The 16,205-nt window shown below is 52.7% G+C and overlaps 7 protein-coding genes across 7 annotated transcripts; 3 read left to right on the top strand and 4 right to left on the bottom strand.

Annotated features, from left to right (window-relative positions):
* Window positions 1–2,969: 2,969 nt before the first annotated feature.
* Window positions 2,970–5,752, bottom strand: BO97DRAFT_443098 (uncharacterized protein; the record flags this gene model as incomplete). The annotated part of the gene is made up of 3 exons (XM_025698338.1): window positions 2,970–5,018; window positions 5,114–5,490; window positions 5,703–5,752. The coding sequence occupies 3 exons, from the start codon at window positions 5,750–5,752 to the stop codon at window positions 3,307–3,309; spliced, it is 2,139 nt and encodes a 712-aa protein (XP_025551641.1). The 3' UTR covers window positions 2,970–3,306.
* A 382-nt stretch (window positions 5,753–6,134) lies between these two features.
* On the bottom strand, window positions 6,135–7,059 carry BO97DRAFT_405434 (uncharacterized protein). The gene is made up of 3 exons (XM_025695184.1): window positions 6,910–7,059; window positions 6,432–6,779; window positions 6,135–6,347 (listed from the first exon to the last, which is right to left on the bottom strand). Exons 1-3 carry the CDS (start codon window positions 6,917–6,919, stop codon window positions 6,298–6,300), a joined length of 408 nt encoding a protein of 135 aa, XP_025551640.1. The 5' UTR covers window positions 6,920–7,059; the 3' UTR covers window positions 6,135–6,297.
* Window positions 7,060–7,179: 120 nt separating this feature from the next.
* BO97DRAFT_368546 (uncharacterized protein) lies at window positions 7,180–8,707 on the top strand. The gene is made up of 3 exons (XM_025692704.1): window positions 7,180–7,418; window positions 7,529–7,644; window positions 7,752–8,707. The coding sequence occupies exons 1-3, from the start codon at window positions 7,356–7,358 to the stop codon at window positions 8,419–8,421; spliced, it is 849 nt and encodes a 282-aa protein (XP_025551639.1). The 5' UTR covers window positions 7,180–7,355; the 3' UTR covers window positions 8,422–8,707.
* BO97DRAFT_405433 (glutathione S-transferase family protein) lies at window positions 8,337–9,717 on the bottom strand. Its single transcript, XM_025695183.1, has 5 exons — window positions 9,436–9,717; window positions 9,203–9,380; window positions 9,069–9,152; window positions 8,676–9,021; window positions 8,337–8,626 (listed from the first exon to the last, which is right to left on the bottom strand). Exons 1-5 carry the CDS (start codon window positions 9,552–9,554, stop codon window positions 8,565–8,567), a joined length of 789 nt encoding a protein of 262 aa, XP_025551638.1. The 5' UTR covers window positions 9,555–9,717; the 3' UTR covers window positions 8,337–8,564.
* Window positions 9,718–9,911: 194 nt separating this feature from the next.
* On the bottom strand, window positions 9,912–10,711 carry BO97DRAFT_315338 (uncharacterized protein; the record flags this gene model as incomplete). Its single annotated transcript, XM_025691263.1, has 3 exons — window positions 9,912–10,235; window positions 10,269–10,527; window positions 10,617–10,711. Coding segments are annotated over 3 exons (678 nt in total), but the record flags the coding sequence as incomplete, so codon positions are not given.
* Window positions 10,712–12,834: 2,123 nt separating this feature from the next.
* BO97DRAFT_443094 (uncharacterized protein) lies at window positions 12,835–13,947 on the top strand (the record flags this gene model as incomplete). The annotated part of the gene is made up of 3 exons (XM_025698337.1): window positions 12,835–12,974; window positions 13,036–13,224; window positions 13,281–13,947. The coding sequence occupies 3 exons, from the start codon at window positions 12,835–12,837 to the stop codon at window positions 13,945–13,947; spliced, it is 996 nt and encodes a 331-aa protein (XP_025551636.1).
* An 83-nt stretch (window positions 13,948–14,030) lies between these two features.
* Window positions 14,031–15,482, top strand: BO97DRAFT_57954 (uncharacterized protein). Its single transcript, XM_025700919.1, has 4 exons — window positions 14,031–14,669; window positions 14,729–14,824; window positions 14,910–15,085; window positions 15,149–15,482. The coding sequence occupies exons 1-4, from the start codon at window positions 14,486–14,488 to the stop codon at window positions 15,371–15,373; spliced, it is 681 nt and encodes a 226-aa protein (XP_025551635.1). The 5' UTR covers window positions 14,031–14,485; the 3' UTR covers window positions 15,374–15,482.
* The last annotated feature ends 723 nt before the right edge of the window (window positions 15,483–16,205 follow it).

Raw genomic sequence — 16,205 nt, 5'->3', positions numbered from 1 at the left:
AATCAATCACAGACCACTTTTTTTGTCTCTCAAGGTTCGATTCTTTGTTGCAGGTGCCTTACCAGGTTACATTATGGTAAAGAAAAAAAAAATCTTATCGTTGCTTGTTTGTTTGTCAGTGCGACTCCCAATGTACCAAAGTACAGCACACAACATGAGTGTAAGTAGCACAAACCTCGTACTCATGGCAACCAGGCAGGCTCAAGCTACAACCTCCAGAACGAGGGGTCATCAATCATTCAACCCCTCACTAATCCCAACCCAGCCTAGCACGCGACACACCGCGAACTCATTGAACCCAGCAACCTCAGCCCGGGAAATTCCGGATCATACCCGGGATTAATACTTAGGCCAACAGCTCGGTGGACTAATCCGGGCATCCTCGAGCCCTAAAACACCGAACCGCCGCTTTCAGTTTAGCGGGGAGAGTGCAGATGTGGATCTTATCCCCGCCCTGCGCTGCCCTAACCCTATCATTTATGGGCTGGTTGCAAATCAATCAAACCATGGTAGCTGCTTTCGGCAGTTCGTTCCAGAACAAAGAAAAATCAAGGGGTGACGTGGAAGTATTGCAATGATTGGAATTACTACTGTAAATGTCAACCCGGAAAGGTTTAATTGTTGATAGTGAGGCATTGAGGCATTAATGGATTTATTTGCTTACAAGTACAGTACAGTACAATGTACAAGAATAGAGGGTGGCCCGTTGCTTTCTATTTGCCGGTTTGGGGGGAGGGGCGCATTCCATTCAGGTACAGGACAAGACAGATGAGTTAGTGTTCACCTATTACTGTTTGCTTTTCTACACCGGTTGTTCTTGTCTTTGATGAAAACTGGAGACTTTGGCAGAGTCAAAAGGATAGATGTTACTCGCAGATCCATGATGAATTGCCTTGAACCCTAATCTCGTCATTTGCCCGACTGGTGAAGCCATAGATAGGCAGATAGCCCATCGGACACGTAGGAGGCTACAGCATGGTCCCATCAGAAGTAAACAACAAACCGGCTTCTCCGTGTTCAAAACGTCAAAGTCAAAAGGAACCAGCAGTTCCCACATTGTAGGCAGCGGGTTCATCAACTTAGTACTTTCAAGGTCCAATCTACCAATCATCACTCCTCCGACTCCAGGGGTCCAATTTCCCGCTACCGATGGTTAGGGAAGAAGTAAACGCCGCTTTGGGCTAACTAATCAACCACTGACGTCCACCAACTGATCAATGTAATGAGCCAGTTCGTAAAAGTATCCACGCGAGGGGAATAAAAACTGGAGATCCTTTGCGCGATTATTCGCCATAGGCGGTCCTCGCTTTCGGACTCCGATATCTTGCTCGGCTGTTGCGGTAAACTTATTCTCTTGTTCGTCGTGCCCTGAAGCGTGGATCGGAGCGGTTACGAGATAAGCAGGTAGTCTTGTGTTCCAGCAATCGTTGGAGGTAATTAGTGCAGCTACGAGTACTTCCGGGTCCTTACCTACTTACCGGGCCACAGCACTCCTGCTTCTTAGAATGATTCGCGGCTTGCATGGCTCCTTTGCCTTTAAAACCATGGAGTCTCTACGTGCTGAGCCCGAGCTGCATGCACGTAGCCTTACAATCAAGCCCCTTGCTTCGTGGCTTGGACGCATCCTGACAACCGCATGAGAACGCCGTTGATCGTTGGGGCTGAGATCCCATTAAGATTAAGGTGTGCTGTAGCCTGTAGTCTGTAGCCTGTAGCCTGTAGCTAGCTGTGCGGTGTCTGACTCAGGAGAAAGGTAAAACTGGAGGGGAATGAGAAAGACCAAGGTAAGTCAGCATATGTATGTATGTATGTATGTATGTATGTCTTGGAGGGTGCAGCTGCGGTGCGAGAGTAGGTGCAGGGGATTGTATCATTGTGCAGGATTAATGTTGATATAGGGTTTATGTCTTTGGACAGGGTTTATTATGAAGGCCACTGGTTCAAGCGATAGGGGGTATTGCTGCTTTGCAGGTTGGAATTTGATAGACTGGTTTACGGCAAGTTATCTCGCTTATGGCTTCGATGGTAAGCTTCTTTATCCTGATCAATGTGGGCGTTCGCTTGCGTATGTCTTTTGCCTAGCCAGGACAATTCACTACTTTTTGCGTGGTCCGGATAGTATAGCGAGGCAATGCGGTGCTTGACCTATGTTTGTACTTCCTACTTCAATCTACAGCACGATCGTATCAAGAATGTCATTCCAAAAACAACCACAGGAGGCTGGATGTTACTTTCTCTGCCTCTACATTGCTCCAAGTCCCAGCGGCAACAACCTTCAATCGAGACTTACGAGCAACAGGTGACCATAACTCATGTCTACTGCTACCATAAACCGTGTCTACTACTACCAGAACTCATATCCACAATGATCCTTAAAAGGTCTGCTGAACGTCCATCAGTATAAAAAAGCCCATGTTAAGTAACCCGCTATGAACAGGCACCAAATCTATATATCGATGCAATCCTAGGCCGTAGAACAGCCAACTCCTTGAGCTAGTAAACATGTAATCCATGGATAGGAGTACCACTTCACCTCAGGAGCGATCTTGGCACGAGGCACTTCTAACAATCCAGAGCACAAGCTTTTCTATTCCCCTCTGGTAAAGGGAGGATTCCTCTTCACCGTGGTGAAAGTCTTTATGGAGGACGTCTAGAGACATACAAGCGATCACTCTGGGGGTCCACTTGCGGATACCTCAGTCTTAACCTACGTCTTCGTTATGCATCTGAAGCTCGTGGAGATAAGTCTATATTTCTACTACCAATGATGAAAGGAAGATTTGTTGTGGTGCCTGCTTGCGGCTGTCGTTGAGCCTAAGGTTGTGGCTCGCGGGCGTTTTGTATATATAGTCGGGAGCAGCACCAGATAAAGGTCCCACCACAGAATCGTATCCTCCATTATTGTGAGTAAAAACATACTATATCTGGCCTGTAGAGTAGTACTTTCTTCGATCCATTCGAGATAAGTACTCGCTGTGAAGAACTGTATCACATCATATCTCCGTCTTAGATCTCAACTGATGCTCAAAACTACAGATGCAAAGCATGGCGGCCTAAGGCACATACTCCGACCATCCCATCCCACTAACATCAGCTTTAGCATACACCACACGCCGAACACCAGGAAACCCAAACAAAATAATTTGCAATAAGTAAGTAGTGGAAGTTCTTAAATGAACGAAGAAATGAGATAAAGTTACCAACGCCTAACCGATGCAACCCTGTAAAACAAACCCACACCATCCATGCAATTATGTACAAATACTCAAACAACCATACTCTAAGCCCCACCGCGCTTCGAAGCCCTCACGAGCGAGAGCGAATCCGTCTCGCGACCGGAGTCGAGCCCGCATTGACCTTTAACAAACTCGTCCTGGTGCTACTGCTGCGGAGTGATGTCTTGCTGCTGCTGCTGGTCGTGCCGGCGGTGACACTAGTGCTCCCCTTCGACGGGGTCTCGGGCGCTTTGCGAGGGGACTTGGGAATCAACTTCTTGCGCTGGCCGAGTGGGCTTTCAACACCGGAAGAGGAAGACGAGGAGGTGGGAGAAGAGGTGGGGGCAGGAGCAGCAGCAGGAGCAGCGACGGAATTGCTTTCGGGCTTGGATGCTGTGCGCACGCGCCGCGCCCGCGGCGTTGCAGTAGCGGGTGCAGTAGTCGCTGCGTCGGGGCCCGTCGAAACACCAGTCCTCTGCCCCGACTGCGATCGGGTCGTGCGGCCAGTGGCTGCCTTTCTTTTCGCGTCGGAGAGTTTGTCCGTGCTGCGTTGCATTTCCCCACGACCGGCAGCACCAGCGACGTCATGTCTGTGGTCAGTCGCGCTGGGGTCTTCACCCTCAAACTGCACGAGTTGCTCATTGTTCCATGACACATGCTTCTTGGCCTTTGTGCTTCCTCGGACCACGCGAGCAGCAGCAGCGGCTTTGTCGTCACCGATCGGGGTGGTATCGCTTTTGTGATCGGCGAGCACCTGCAGTGTCTGCTTTGGCATCGTCGAGTTGCCCTTGTTGTGGCGCGTGTTGCGCTTCGTGGCGAGCGCGATTTCCTGAGCCTCGGTCCGCTGGAGGAATACAAACTCGTTGCCCTTGGCGCGGCGGAGGGAGAAGGTGCTGCGCACCGCAGCCGCCACGGTGGACGGGCGTAATGGCGGGGCACGGGGGCGGGTGCTACGGCGCGGGCTGCCTGCCTCTTGAACTTCGTCCTCGCGAGGCTTGGCCGGCGAAACTTGTTGTGATTTCTGCGGGGAAGGTGAGTTGGTGTCGAGATCCTCCAGGGCGCGACGCGACGGCGGAGTAGGTAGCTCGGCTGGTGACGACTCCCGCACCTTCTTAGCTTCATCCTCCTTCTCGACGAGCGCGGCCTTCTTCGCGACCATCTCTGCAGCCTCGGCAGCTTCGGCCTCGGCGACAGCGGCAGCGGCTTTGGCTTCTCGCTTGGCCTGGGCCTTGAACAGGAAGTTGCTGAGCAATTCGGCGTCCTCTCCGTCCAAGGAGCTGCGTAGCGCCGACCGCACAAGGGTCGATTCCTGCTCGACGGTAAGATCAGGGATGATAGCGGCGGTCTCCGAGTTCGAGTCCACCTTCTTCGCGCTCAGCAGGACATTCTCGATTGTAGCAGCGACATCACCATAATCACTGCCGTCCTCCGCAGATTTTATAGTCGGGGTATCAGGAGTGGACAATCCGACGACCGGACTGAACAAAGTAAATGGTGATGCATGACCGATCTCGTGTCCTTTTATGTTTGTCATGCCACAGTCCAAACCGGCGGGCAAACTTTCCGGGTCGCCAGGTAGCATGCGGGGGTAGGGCGCACCGGGCACCAATTTCGTAGGGGTCTCCGGGAGGTCGGTCGGCGCTAATTCGTCCGGCGCGCTGACAATAAGGTTCTCGTGGTCCAACGTGGACGCGTCCTGCTCGAGGCCGGTATCCCTGAGGATGTCATGTGGCTGCAGACTGTCCGTCTCCATCGGTTCATCCGTAAGCTCCACAAAGTCGCTATAAACAAGTGGCAGTTTGCCTGACGATCGTTAGTTCTTCCGTGAAACATGACGTATTCAGGGTAGTGACGGCAAAGCATATATAGCCCAACCAAGGTGGAACAAAGGCACTCACGTCGTCGCCCTTTCGATTCAGACTCCCACTGTGTTTCCAGAAACGAGCGCCCTCGTGAGTCTCCGTTGGCGAGGTCATCCGTATCCCACGCGGAGCACCTGCGCTTAACTCCGCGGACGAGACCCGGGTTCCTGCCGTTGTTGATCTCAAGCTGGAGCTCCTCGTCGATCGTGTGGCGCTCTCCGACGGTGATCTGCTGCAGAGCTTTCATGCTGTTGAACGAGGAGCGGAAGCGCTTCCAGACTTTGCGCGACCGGCCACGTGCGCGAAACGAGGTGGATGGTTTGCGATCCCAAACGTGAGGAGCTGATCGGGAGAGGGATTTGACCGGGGTGAATCCGAACTTGGCGTCCTGAGGGAGCGTAAGATGTGGAGGACTATTCAAGATCCCGTGTTAGATACTTGTCACAGAGGTTACTTGGGTTTCCGTCGATGTTGAAAAAGTGCAGTGAGCTAAAGGGAAGGGGGTGAGCGGAGAAAGGGGCCAGGCCCGAGCGACGAAGCCAGCGCGGGCCTTTCTTTGGTCGACATAGCTGCTCTCTCCGATCGGTTGATATGGGCATGAAAGAGTTAAGAGCTCTCCACGTACCATGAGGGCTGAAATGTGAGGGATGGGCAGACAAAGTCCTCCATCTTCATTATCGGGACCGAACTGGAATGCGAGTGGTGTTTGACGTCAAGGCGCGACAAGAAGGAGCGATAAGACGCGCAACACCGGGTAGAAATACACCACTATGATACTGATTAAGATGAGGCGATAAAGTCGCGTCTGTTGTCGGATGTCGTAGAGAATAAATAAGTGGGCGAGATAAGCTGGGATGCGATGGAAATGGCTTGGATGAACGGAGGGCGAGCCACCACCCGCTGTTTTGGCGGTGATTGCGTTGCTGGGCCAACCAACTGCCAGCCATTCACCGTTCTCCATCCATCCTCTCAAGAGCTCTCTGCACTACAAAGAGCCTCTTCGCCTTGTCAAGTCTAAATCAACATCTCTACCTCTGAGATGAGAAGAAGGTGTATGGTCATCTATGATTGGCTAATTGCCAATCAAGCTTGTAATAAATATTCATCGCGGTTCCGTTAAAATCCAGCCGCCCAGAACAAGGAAATTCGCTCAACACCTAGAACTCCAGCCTCCAACGCTATTCACTGGCTTCGATGCAGGACATAGAAATAACCCCAACCTAGGATCCCTCCTCCATATCCCTATCGTCGAACGGATCGCCGAATTCCTCTGCAAGCACCACATATCAGCACCATAATTCAAAAGTCCGGCGTCGAGGAGCCCGTAGACCCCGGGATTATCCATAATACGCACCCAAGCTAAAGTCCAGGTCGGTGACAAACTCCATTGCCCGCTGGAATTCTTCCTCGGCCCGCTTGTTCATCCAGGACGCCCCTGGAGCTGATTGCTGCTCGCCCTGGACGAGATAGGTCTGGGCTGCCAAGGGTGAGCCCATCTGTCCTCCAGGGCCGTGAGACTTGCCGGGGCCATCGAAGGCGATACCCTGGGTCTGCGAGCCGGGCGGCGACAGTTCGGAGCCGTCGAATTGAGGGACATGGGTTGGGACCGTGTTGGTCGGGGTGCGGGTGCCTGGATTGGATTCGTCGGAGGCCATCACGGAGGACTCTGGCGAGGAGGCCATCTGGGAATCACCGTCTCGGTCTGGATAATTGGTTAGCTTGAGATATCGGCCAGTTGTAGTGTGAAAGAGGAGATGCTCGAGATGGGGCGCGGGGCCAAGCCAGCAACCCCGAGCGTGAGAGGCGGAGATGGCTGGAGAGATCAAACCGACCGAGGTTCATGGTGAGACTGGTAGTGTGGCTAACGAGAAACTCGAAATGTGATTAGCAGCGTCGTCGCTGAGAAGAAAGAAAGCGAGCGAGAGTCCGTAGAGAGAGTAGAAGCTGTAGTTGACCGTCCATCGCCCTCGTAGTAGCAGTAATGATGGAGTGATGCGGGCTTCGGAGGATGGCTGGATCTTAGTTAAGCAACCCTTCCTTTTCCACCTCGCCGTTCTTCTCCCCTCTTTTGTCCGCTTCTCGTTCCCTTTCTTGCTGATCAACTCTCCCTCAACTCTCATCTTCTGAATTATATATTCGTACTTGACTGTACAAAGCCCGCAATCTCTTCTAACATTCGAATCTACCATCATCCCAGCAGCCACCTCCAGCAAAGATCTCACCTCAATCGCCCGTCCCATCCCATACCATACCCATACTGAACAAATCATATACTGCCATGAGCGCAAAGTCCTCAACCGGCCCCGATGCATGGGCAGAAAACTGGGAAGAACAAGCCGATGTACGTCTACAAATCTGGTGGGGACCTGCTTCCAATCCACTTGGGTCCCCCGGCCCTCTGCTCTATATCCCGCCTAGACCAGGAAGGCTGAAAATTTCCCTCTCCCCCAGAAAGTCACATCCGACACCCCACCCCCGCCGGCGGAAAAGAAAGTCTCGTCCAAGGTGACCAAAGCGCAGCGCAGAGCCCAACAGGCCGAATTCAACCGCCAATTATGGGCCGAAGCGTACGTCCTCCACCCTACTCTTCCCACCGGCTCTTGACTTACGACAATGACGCGGAAGAACAAAGAAGGACTTCTGTACTAACATGGTTTTGTTTGTAATTGTCTAGTGAATCCCCCCAAACATTCCACTTCCTCGAATCGCGATCAGATGTACCGCTGCGGCAAGAATTCAAACCGGCGGTCACCGTGCTCAGCCGCAATCCCCAGATCGCGACGCGCGGGTCCGGTTTGGACGGGACGACGGCAGGAATGTCCCGGCTGGGGGTGAACGACGACGACTCGGACGAGGAAGGAGGCCGGGCTGCCCTGCCCACCGCGGAAGAGCGCCAGGCGATGGCGCTGCGGAATCTGGAGGACCGGCAGCGCAAGTACGAGGAGGTGCGCGAGCGGCTGTTCGGCAGCCCCTCCGCCCCAACGTCCGGGGCATCGTCCCCGCGCAGCGCTACGCCTCCTACGAAACCGTACGAAGGCCGCGGTAAGGGCAGAGGAGGCCGCGGGAATGGGCGCGAGAACCGGGATAACACCAACAGGGACAATAGCGCAAACAGCAGCAAGCGCGATTCTTCCGCTGCGTCCGGCAAGTCTCGGCAGTTGTATGATCCGGACTCTCCCCGGACGAGCGCCGGCCAAAACTCTCGGAGAGAGAAGCAAAGCGTAAGTCGGCCGAATACCGACGGAACCCAGGCCCCTCGGCAGCCGATTCGTAGCCCTCGCGGGCCCGATAGCAGTGGTCGAGGTGGTTTTCGAGGTGGCTTCCGAGGTGGACGGGGTGGTTAGACTACAAACACTCTACGATACGCATACAATCCCTCCGCCGACAGGGCCTCATACACGTTGACTGTCGGCCTGGCGACGCTCGGTCGCGGCCTCAGCATTGTCCATTTAGTCAACTCCATGAGTCTGCGAAGAGATCTATGACACTATGGAAGCCCTCGCCCAGAATTGATCGCGTTGGCTACCTGCGATGTGTTTGGGCGGTTTTCTAGAGGGTGTCAGCAGGCCACCAAACTAAACCGAACATGAGTACTCACCTGCATATCGCTCATAACTGTCCAGATACAGCTCATCACCACTGGTAGTCGCCGCGACGTGAGGATCGTTCTCGATCGCGTCTACCCAGGCACCCCATCGACTGCCCGCTTCCGGCTCTGGCCAGCCGCGGTATGGCTTCAGCACTCGTCGGAGGCGGAGAATCCAGGGCGCAACCTGCACATCGACGAAGGAAAGCTTATCGCCCAAAAAGAAGGGTCCATCGGCATGAGCCGCTCCAACGAGAGTGTTGAAGGAGTCGCGAAGTTCCTGTGCATACGAGATCTGTTTCTCTTGGCTCTGCTCCTGCAGAACACGATAGAAGGTGGGCACAACATGGCGATTTACCTGTCTTGGTTAGCTGAAAGGTTTCGGGTTTGGATTATTGCACATACATAATCGGCCCACAGTCGACAGTGCGCTCGCAGCTTTGGATCTCCTGGAGGTAGCAGCGGAGGCCCTGCATTCAGATCCTCTAACTAGAGGCGCGTTAGATTCGGAATGACGGGGACTGTGGCGGACCACCTACGTATTCGAGCAAGACGGTGCTCTCATGCGAACTCCAGTCACCATGGCGCAATGCAGGAACTAGACCTCGAGGGTTGACTTCGAGCAGGGATTGGGGTTTCTTGTAGGGATCGACTTCGATATACTGGTACGGGATGCCCTTGGATTGCAGAGCGATCCACACGCGCTGGACAAACGGACTGCAAAACATGGTCAGTGGAGATGGAGCAAGCAGGACAACGGAACCCCACGCACCAGAAACAACTGCCAAACAATTTCAAGTCGTGATCCCCAGAGTGATCGGCAACGGTCTTGGCCGCCAGCCCGGTAGCTTTGGTATGGTACGACTTCTGCGGTTGGCTCTGGGTAGACATTGCTCGCGTCTGTAGACGTCCTGAGTTAGAACAACGAAGAAATCCCGATGGACAGTGTACGATTGTCGATCGCGTTCGATTGATCAGACCGTTCCACAAACAAGGATTCGCCTGCCAGAGGGACCGAAGGGGCATAACGTGAAATGCAAAGGATGGAAGTGGGAGGAAAGAGGAGACGACGAAGCGGGGAAACGTGGATGTTGCGATGCGGTGATTGTTGCTTGCTCATCCCGCCGGACCTGTGACGTAACCCTGCCCCCAACGCCCGTCCTCCCACCCACGGACAGTAGTATATCTAGAACCCAAAGAATCCCCCTAGAAAGATGAATAGAAGCAACTTACCGGGACGGCCGCTCGTTTCCTTTCCTCCCGTGCCTCCTTCAACAGAAACCGCTGCACACTATTCTTCTTCACACGATCACTCTCCTCCAACGTATGCCGATGACCCCCACTGACCCCATCATTCTTCCCGTTTGCCCCATTCCCATTCACCCTTTGAATCGTAAAGAACCGCTGCCCCTGCAAACCGGGATGACTCTCAGCCAACGACACATTCAAGCTGGGCGTCAACAGCCCGAATTGGTTATCCGAAGCGCCAACACCACCGTCTCCCAACGCAGCGGCGCCATCAACAGCAGCAGGACCAGCCAAAACACCCCCCATCACCGCCAGCCCGAAATCCTCCTCTGGCCTCTGCCCACACCCCACACCCACCTCCCCAGAACCATCCAGCCCACTACCCCCAGCAGCCATAGGGAAAAACTCCGTGATCTTGATCTTCACATCACAGAGGTCCCGCTCGCGCGCCGTGCGCTTGCGTTTCTTCTTGTTCGGGTCCGTGGACTTGGGCGTGCCCGGTGGCCGGCCCTTGAGCCGGCAGTCCCAGTAGTGGCTGACCAGCGGCTTGCGCTTGTAGTGCTGCGTGGAGCGGTGGGAGTAGACGTTGTCGATGTGCGGGAAGTAGGTTAGGAATCTTTTCTTCGGGTTAGGACTGTAGGACCTGTGTTGAAGAGGGGATACGGGGCGGGGGCTGGGATCACTAGGGTAGAAGGGTACGCATACTGTTCTTCGCTTAGGACGATTAGCTCGTCGACGTTGAAGAGGCGGGCGCGCCAGAGGTCGAGGTCGGGTGGGTTGAGGATGGTGCGGATGTCGAGGGGGGCGGAGTGCGTGTAGAGGTGCGTGTTTGAGGTGGAATTGGGGTTAGGGGTGGAGCCGGGGTAGGTTAGGGGTCCCAGAGGGGTTTCGTGTTGGTCGTTGGGAGTGTTCTGGTGGTTGAGGTTGGGGGTAGGCTGTTGTTGTTGTTGTTGTGCTGCAGCTAGGAAGTCTTCGGGGACGGAGGGAAGGGGTGCGAGGTAGTTGGGGTGCGAAGGCGAGTGGTGCACTTTAATTGCAGGGCTTGGGAGAGGATTGTCCATCGTGGTATCTCAGGTCAAACATGGTACTTAGTATAGGTATGGTTCGGCTGTGTAGATCTGCGATCTAGATGGATGGGGAAGCGAAGGACAACGCTGCTTTAATCCGGCGCGGAGTTTAAGAAAGGCGGGGGTTGAGGCGGCGGGCGGTGAGTGGAGCGGATCCCGCTTCTTTATTGGTGTCGATCATCATCTCCAGCAGTGTAAGCAATCCTGAGCTTGGGTTTCTTCAATGTCGCAGAGGCGGCGGCCTATGCCATCTGCATTACTAAGTCACTTCTAATACCAGTTTCTCAACCGCCTTCTATCTTCTCTTATCCAGTTTAAAGTTCCCGTGAAGACGCGAAAGACTCCCTACAGTCTTCCTAGTGCTACGTGTACAGCGAGGCGCGCTTGGTTTAAATATTACCCCTCGATACTAATGCTACGCACAGCCCGACAGCTGCGAGAGACCTCGCGCTCTTCATCAAACAAGAACAGCCCCGATCCATTGGAGGGCCTTGAATTCGACCTCCTATGACGCGGATTTAAATCATTAGACAAACGAGGGCTGTCATCATTAAGTTGGTTGCTATCCCGCCGGCTTGTGCGGCAGCGAGCGTCGAAGTCAAAAACTGCAATGGGGACCTGGCGCGGCCCCCAAAGCTTTAGAGCAAAAGTCCCAAGGGTTGGATCACCATGACCAAGAATTCCTGTATAATTGGTCAAAAGAGTGACAGCAAAAGTGGGAGATATGTCCCGCTGTGTATGTCCAGCGTGGATGTATTGGACATTGCCTTCACTTGCCGCCCAGAATCCTGCGATCGACTTCTCATAGAAAGACCCGCAGTCAAGTCTAGTCAGAACGAACCCATAATCACGACTACTTGGTGGCAGTTACAAGTGAGAGTGACAATTTTCCTCAGTTCTGCTATAACTACAGCTCGGCCGCACCGCGAAGCACGTGGCGCAGGGTAACCTGTTCGAATCCCCTGCTCCCTCAGATTACAGCAGCCTTCCCAATATATGGAACAGTCAACATGACAGTCACCAAGAGTGGGCCGCTTATATAGAGGAGTCAGATTTCAACGGTATGAATAAGAGCAAGTAGGTCTCTTGTGACGGACGGATTACCTTATGAGTTTCTCTTCTGATGACCTTTAGATCTTGCAGCAAATCCTGGCCCTTCCTCAAAGGTGCAAGAATGCTTCGCAGAGCTCGTATATCTCCTGATATACCGGGTTGTGTGAAATGCCTTTCAGAAGTGTCTTAGTTATTTCGCTATGGCTTCGAGCGTCTCATACCTGGAGACTGATGGCTGAATAGGACCACAGCCACGTTTTCATCGTCAAGCTCGGTTCCATGCGGGATTGTGAATACTGTCAAGATGTGGATTGTATACATGCAGAGTTTGCATCACGCAGTATTTTGCTCGTGAGTTTATCCAGAATGTCAGTGCTTGAGGTAAGTTACTTGTGAACCGGCAAACCTCATAACGGCAGTAGAAATGTTAAGGCTGTTTAAGGTAACTTAGTCACTTGGTAGCTTCCAACCCAGTTGCAAGTAGAGTGGAGGAAAATAGTAGAGGAGGGCAGTCTGCGTGAGATTGGCTAGAGGATGTATTCGCAGGCTGTCATACTAGTGCCATCAGCATTGATAATAGTAGTTACCATTACGTCCAACTAGAGTAGAGCCAGTTTAGACCGGTAGCTCAAAAAGCCAGAAGTCCGATCGTCAGGTAGTCTTGCGATGAGCACTGGGCAGTGATGGGTTTGGGCGCCTAAAAAGAGGGGTTAGCGATGCTCCCGGGGAAATCATAAATCAGCGGCAAGTTTCTTTCCTGGAAGCTCAAATGCAGAAATATCTGAAACCCTCGACCTACGAAAATGGACGCACCTCATCATGAACATCCGTATTTAGTTTACAGCAGAGGTCTGAGGCCGGAGGATCTTCAGCTCGGCAGTCTCTGCCTTGACCCTACAAATCCCGTGGATGATCCCCGGAAGATACACCAATGCTTGATCAAGTGGGTAACCCCGTGTCAAAGAATGATTCATCCAGTCAAGCGTAGAGTTAACTTGCTATAGGAACGCGGATCTGCTGCCATGGATAAGCAGCCCTAGTGAGGAGACCACCTGTGCTTTGAACCTTGAGGTCTCGCGTGAGTGGCTTGCGGGCGCAAACGGCCTCGACTCCATCACCGAGGAAGCAAATGAGAACTGCGATATTGCGATCAGGGTCGAAGGCGAGAAAGGAAGACGAGTGCAGATTGAAAGGTAGGCCTAGCCTCCACACAATGTGCTGTATGTAACCAAGTTCTCGATCCGGGCAGACCGGAAACGTTCCTCGAGCAAGTGGTTCTACCGTCCGCAGACATCAAACAATGGTTAGCCACGCAATTGACGGTCTCGCGCACGATGCACTATCTCAGCCGTGCCATTTTCGAGACTGCGCGACAACCGCGAATATGGCTGGTGACTGGTCTCCAGTACATCACCAGTGCGCGCATTGAAGCTGGATGGTCGCATTCGCCTCATGCATCGATGGGGATCCCCGGGCCAATCCTCGATCCCACGATGGCTGCACTGACCGGCTTGAGTGACGTAGGTAACAACATGAAGAATCCTCAAAGATGCACCGAGACGGGAGGATCGGCGGATGACGCCACGGGGACGACGAGTATCTGGGCGGCACAATTCATGGAATTGAAGTTGGGATTTCGCCCTCATAAGATGAACGACACCAAGCTTCCGGAGGAGATTCAGCTTCACAAGTTTGGTCAGCTAGGCGGAATGGGACAGAAAGATCATGAACCCGTTCCCAGCCAGGAGATTGCCAGAGTTGAGGGATTGGCGGCGGAAAGTGCGGGAGGGGTACGAGATCGGCAGGAGCAAATGCCCCCAGTTAAGGTTGTCACTTTCCTTGGAATGGAATGTGAAGATCGTATACTCTATGAAGAGTTATTAGATCAAGTCGAAAGCCGGATGGGGAGAAGATGACTGAGGGTAGCAGCAAGACTAGCAGGAACTCAAACACTGAAGAATGTCACCCAACGCATTTGGTGAAACTTTCCCAACCCCCATGCCATATTGATAGCTTACTGTGTGAAGTGGATACCTGGCTTTCTGAGAAAAGAGATCGCCGCTGGTTCCATGGAATAGGACGGGCGAGAGCATGACAGGATGAGATTACCCGAAATCCAGACTACGGGGTGAGTGCTGACACTGCTGAGTAGAGTAGAGCAGGATTCCGATCGATGAGCAACCTCGATCTTGATCTCTGGTTGTGTCAATTGAGACCCACAGTTCAGCTTGCCCCGCAACAGTTCACTATGATGCATCATCCGGAATAAGATCATCTATGACTATGCAACTTGAGAAGAACATCACTGATCACCGTCCTAATCTCAGCTGCCCAGCCACGGCGTTCGTTTATTGAAATACCACCTCAGAGACCGTCTTCCTTCTCATTCACCATCCTTCATCACAGTGATCAAGATATACATCGTGTCTTAGAGATTGGCTCATCTTCAACAAAATGGCATCTTCCATTTATACTATCTCTGTGGAGAACCAACGTGGTGCCAACTCCAACTACGCAGTTTTTTTCGACACACCAGAATTTACTGGCGGTCATGAACCCTGGCTGAATGTGTGGTACACCAGCTTCGTTCCGTATCAGGGAAACTTTGAGATTAGGTCGGGTAACGACTATTATGCCTGTTGGTCGCACTGCTCCCCGGGTTTCTATATGGTCGAGTACTAACACGTGAATCTCCAGGGGTTGGCAGTGTGCCAACACGCCCAGCTCCAGGCGTAATCGTCAACAATGGCATGAGTCTGTTTGCTCAGACGGGCACTAATTCTAACCCCGGAAGTATGAAACCTTGCCATTAGAGGACTGCATTTCAGACAGATGTTCCTTTCGAATATTAGCTGAATCTCCTACTCTCGACACACAGGTACCTTCGACTTGAAAATCGTTGAGGAATTCCCTACACTCGCCGAGACCGAACCTGCCGCTCATGCGGATGCATACGAAATCAAAACTGGTACGGACCTCAATATGCCCAATGATACTTATCTGGTCGGCCTCGCCAAGGTCAACAACAGAGGGCAGGTTGTGCCGGTTGCCTCGGTAAGGGCACTTCCATCTCGTCGATCAGTTGCAAGGACTAATTAATATTCTCCCACGATTAAGGTTGCTCCCCAGAACAACCAGTCCATTCAAATCATCCCTCGACAGAAGTTCTTCATCACGGAGAGTCAGCAGTATCCTGGTGAGATTGTCGACCGCTATGCTGTTGAGAGGGAGGGGGCGACCATCGACTTCAGCAGGGGCGAGGGGGCGGGCAAGTTCTACGCCCGTGTGGTCCAGAAAGAAGATGGGAGATTCGAGGTGACCTACTCTGAATCCTTCTCTTGAGTTGAGACATAAGCTCGAGATACCGTGGGGTTCTCTGTTCTTTACCAAGTATAGTCCTCGCAGGTATGCCATTTTGACATGCAGCAGTGAGAGACTGATTATACCAGAGAGGCAGTAAGGTTAAGAATATGAGAATGCATAGCATTTTTGGAGTATCTACCAATCCCCTTAATCCGTATAACAGCTGCTTGCTGCCCTGCTCGATCCACATAGACCGATTAAACCGTGAATCATTGCTATACAAACCGGAAACATTCCAATCAGTGGTACTCGCTCTCATTGGCATAAACACCTGCCAGAGCACAGTAGCCCAGACTCTACCCCCTTCCAGCCTTCTCTCACCCCTCCTATTTATCGACAACAAATTAGTCACTGTTTTGCAATGATCTGAGTCAGGGTGCTTTCCAGCCTTTCCTTGTGTGCCTTCCAACACCCACCGCTAATGATGGATGTCCACGGTACCCGGCCGTTGTTGCAGGATTGCCGAGGACCTGAACTAATAAGCGGCGAGTTGTCTCTACTACACTCCCAGCGAAGGGCTTGATGGGAATTGCGATGAGATGAGTGTACACGGGACTGAAAGTAGCTACTCGATTTGATGAGCCCCCGGTGCATCTTGTTGTCCTTCGCTGCATCCCAAGAGTTGTGCGTCGAGTGGCGTGAAAGACGTTTGAGTGATTCTTCAGCTTAAAAGTCACGCACGAGCACCCGTATATCAGTCTGACAGGTCCTTCTTGACTTGTACAATGACCACGCTTATGCATCAGTGAAGTGATGGGAAATGACCTAATTTATGCTCGGTATTTGAGCTCTGTGCGGAGTGAAGGTTCCT

Source organism: Aspergillus homomorphus, assembly GCF_003184865.1.
Source record: "Aspergillus homomorphus CBS 101889 unplaced genomic scaffold BO97scaffold_17, whole genome shotgun sequence".
In the NCBI taxonomy this organism is placed as follows: domain Eukaryota; kingdom Fungi; phylum Ascomycota; class Eurotiomycetes; order Eurotiales; family Aspergillaceae; genus Aspergillus; species Aspergillus homomorphus.
Note: the sequence above shows the minus strand (reverse complement) of the source record. Positions and strands in the feature narration are given on the sequence as shown.

Bases quoted from the DNA above. Each gene is read 5' to 3' on its own strand.
- BO97DRAFT_57954 (XM_025700919.1), top strand. From the start codon at position 14,486: ATGGCATCTTCCATTTATACTATCTCTGTGGAGAACCAACGTGGTGCC. The intron at 14,670-14,728 runs GTTGGTCGCACT...GTGAATCTCCAG, and splicing joins GGGTAACGACTATTATGCCT to GGGTTGGCAGTGTGCCAACA. The intron at 14,825-14,909 runs GTATGAAACCTT...CTCGACACACAG, and splicing joins CACTAATTCTAACCCCGGAA to GTACCTTCGACTTGAAAATC.
- BO97DRAFT_405434 (XM_025695184.1), bottom strand. The intron at 6,348-6,431 runs GTGCGTATTATG...TGGTGCTTGCAG, and splicing joins CGACCTGGACTTTAGCTTGG to AGGAATTCGGCGATCCGTTC.
- BO97DRAFT_368546 (XM_025692704.1), top strand. From the start codon at position 7,356: ATGAGCGCAAAGTCCTCAACCGGCCCCGATGCATGGGCAGAAAACTGG. The intron at 7,419-7,528 runs GTACGTCTACAA...CCTCTCCCCCAG, and splicing joins ACTGGGAAGAACAAGCCGAT to AAAGTCACATCCGACACCCC. The intron at 7,645-7,751 runs GTACGTCCTCCA...GTAATTGTCTAG, and splicing joins CGCCAATTATGGGCCGAAGC to TGAATCCCCCCAAACATTCC.
- BO97DRAFT_405433 (XM_025695183.1), bottom strand. From the start codon at position 9,554: ATGTCTACCCAGAGCCAACCGCAGAAGTCGTACCATACCAAAGCTACC. The intron at 9,153-9,202 runs GTAGGTGGTCCG...ACGCGCCTCTAG, and splicing joins GCACCGTCTTGCTCGAATAC to TTAGAGGATCTGAATGCAGG. The intron at 9,022-9,068 runs GTATGTGCAATA...TAACCAAGACAG, and splicing joins GTCGACTGTGGGCCGATTAT to GTAAATCGCCATGTTGTGCC.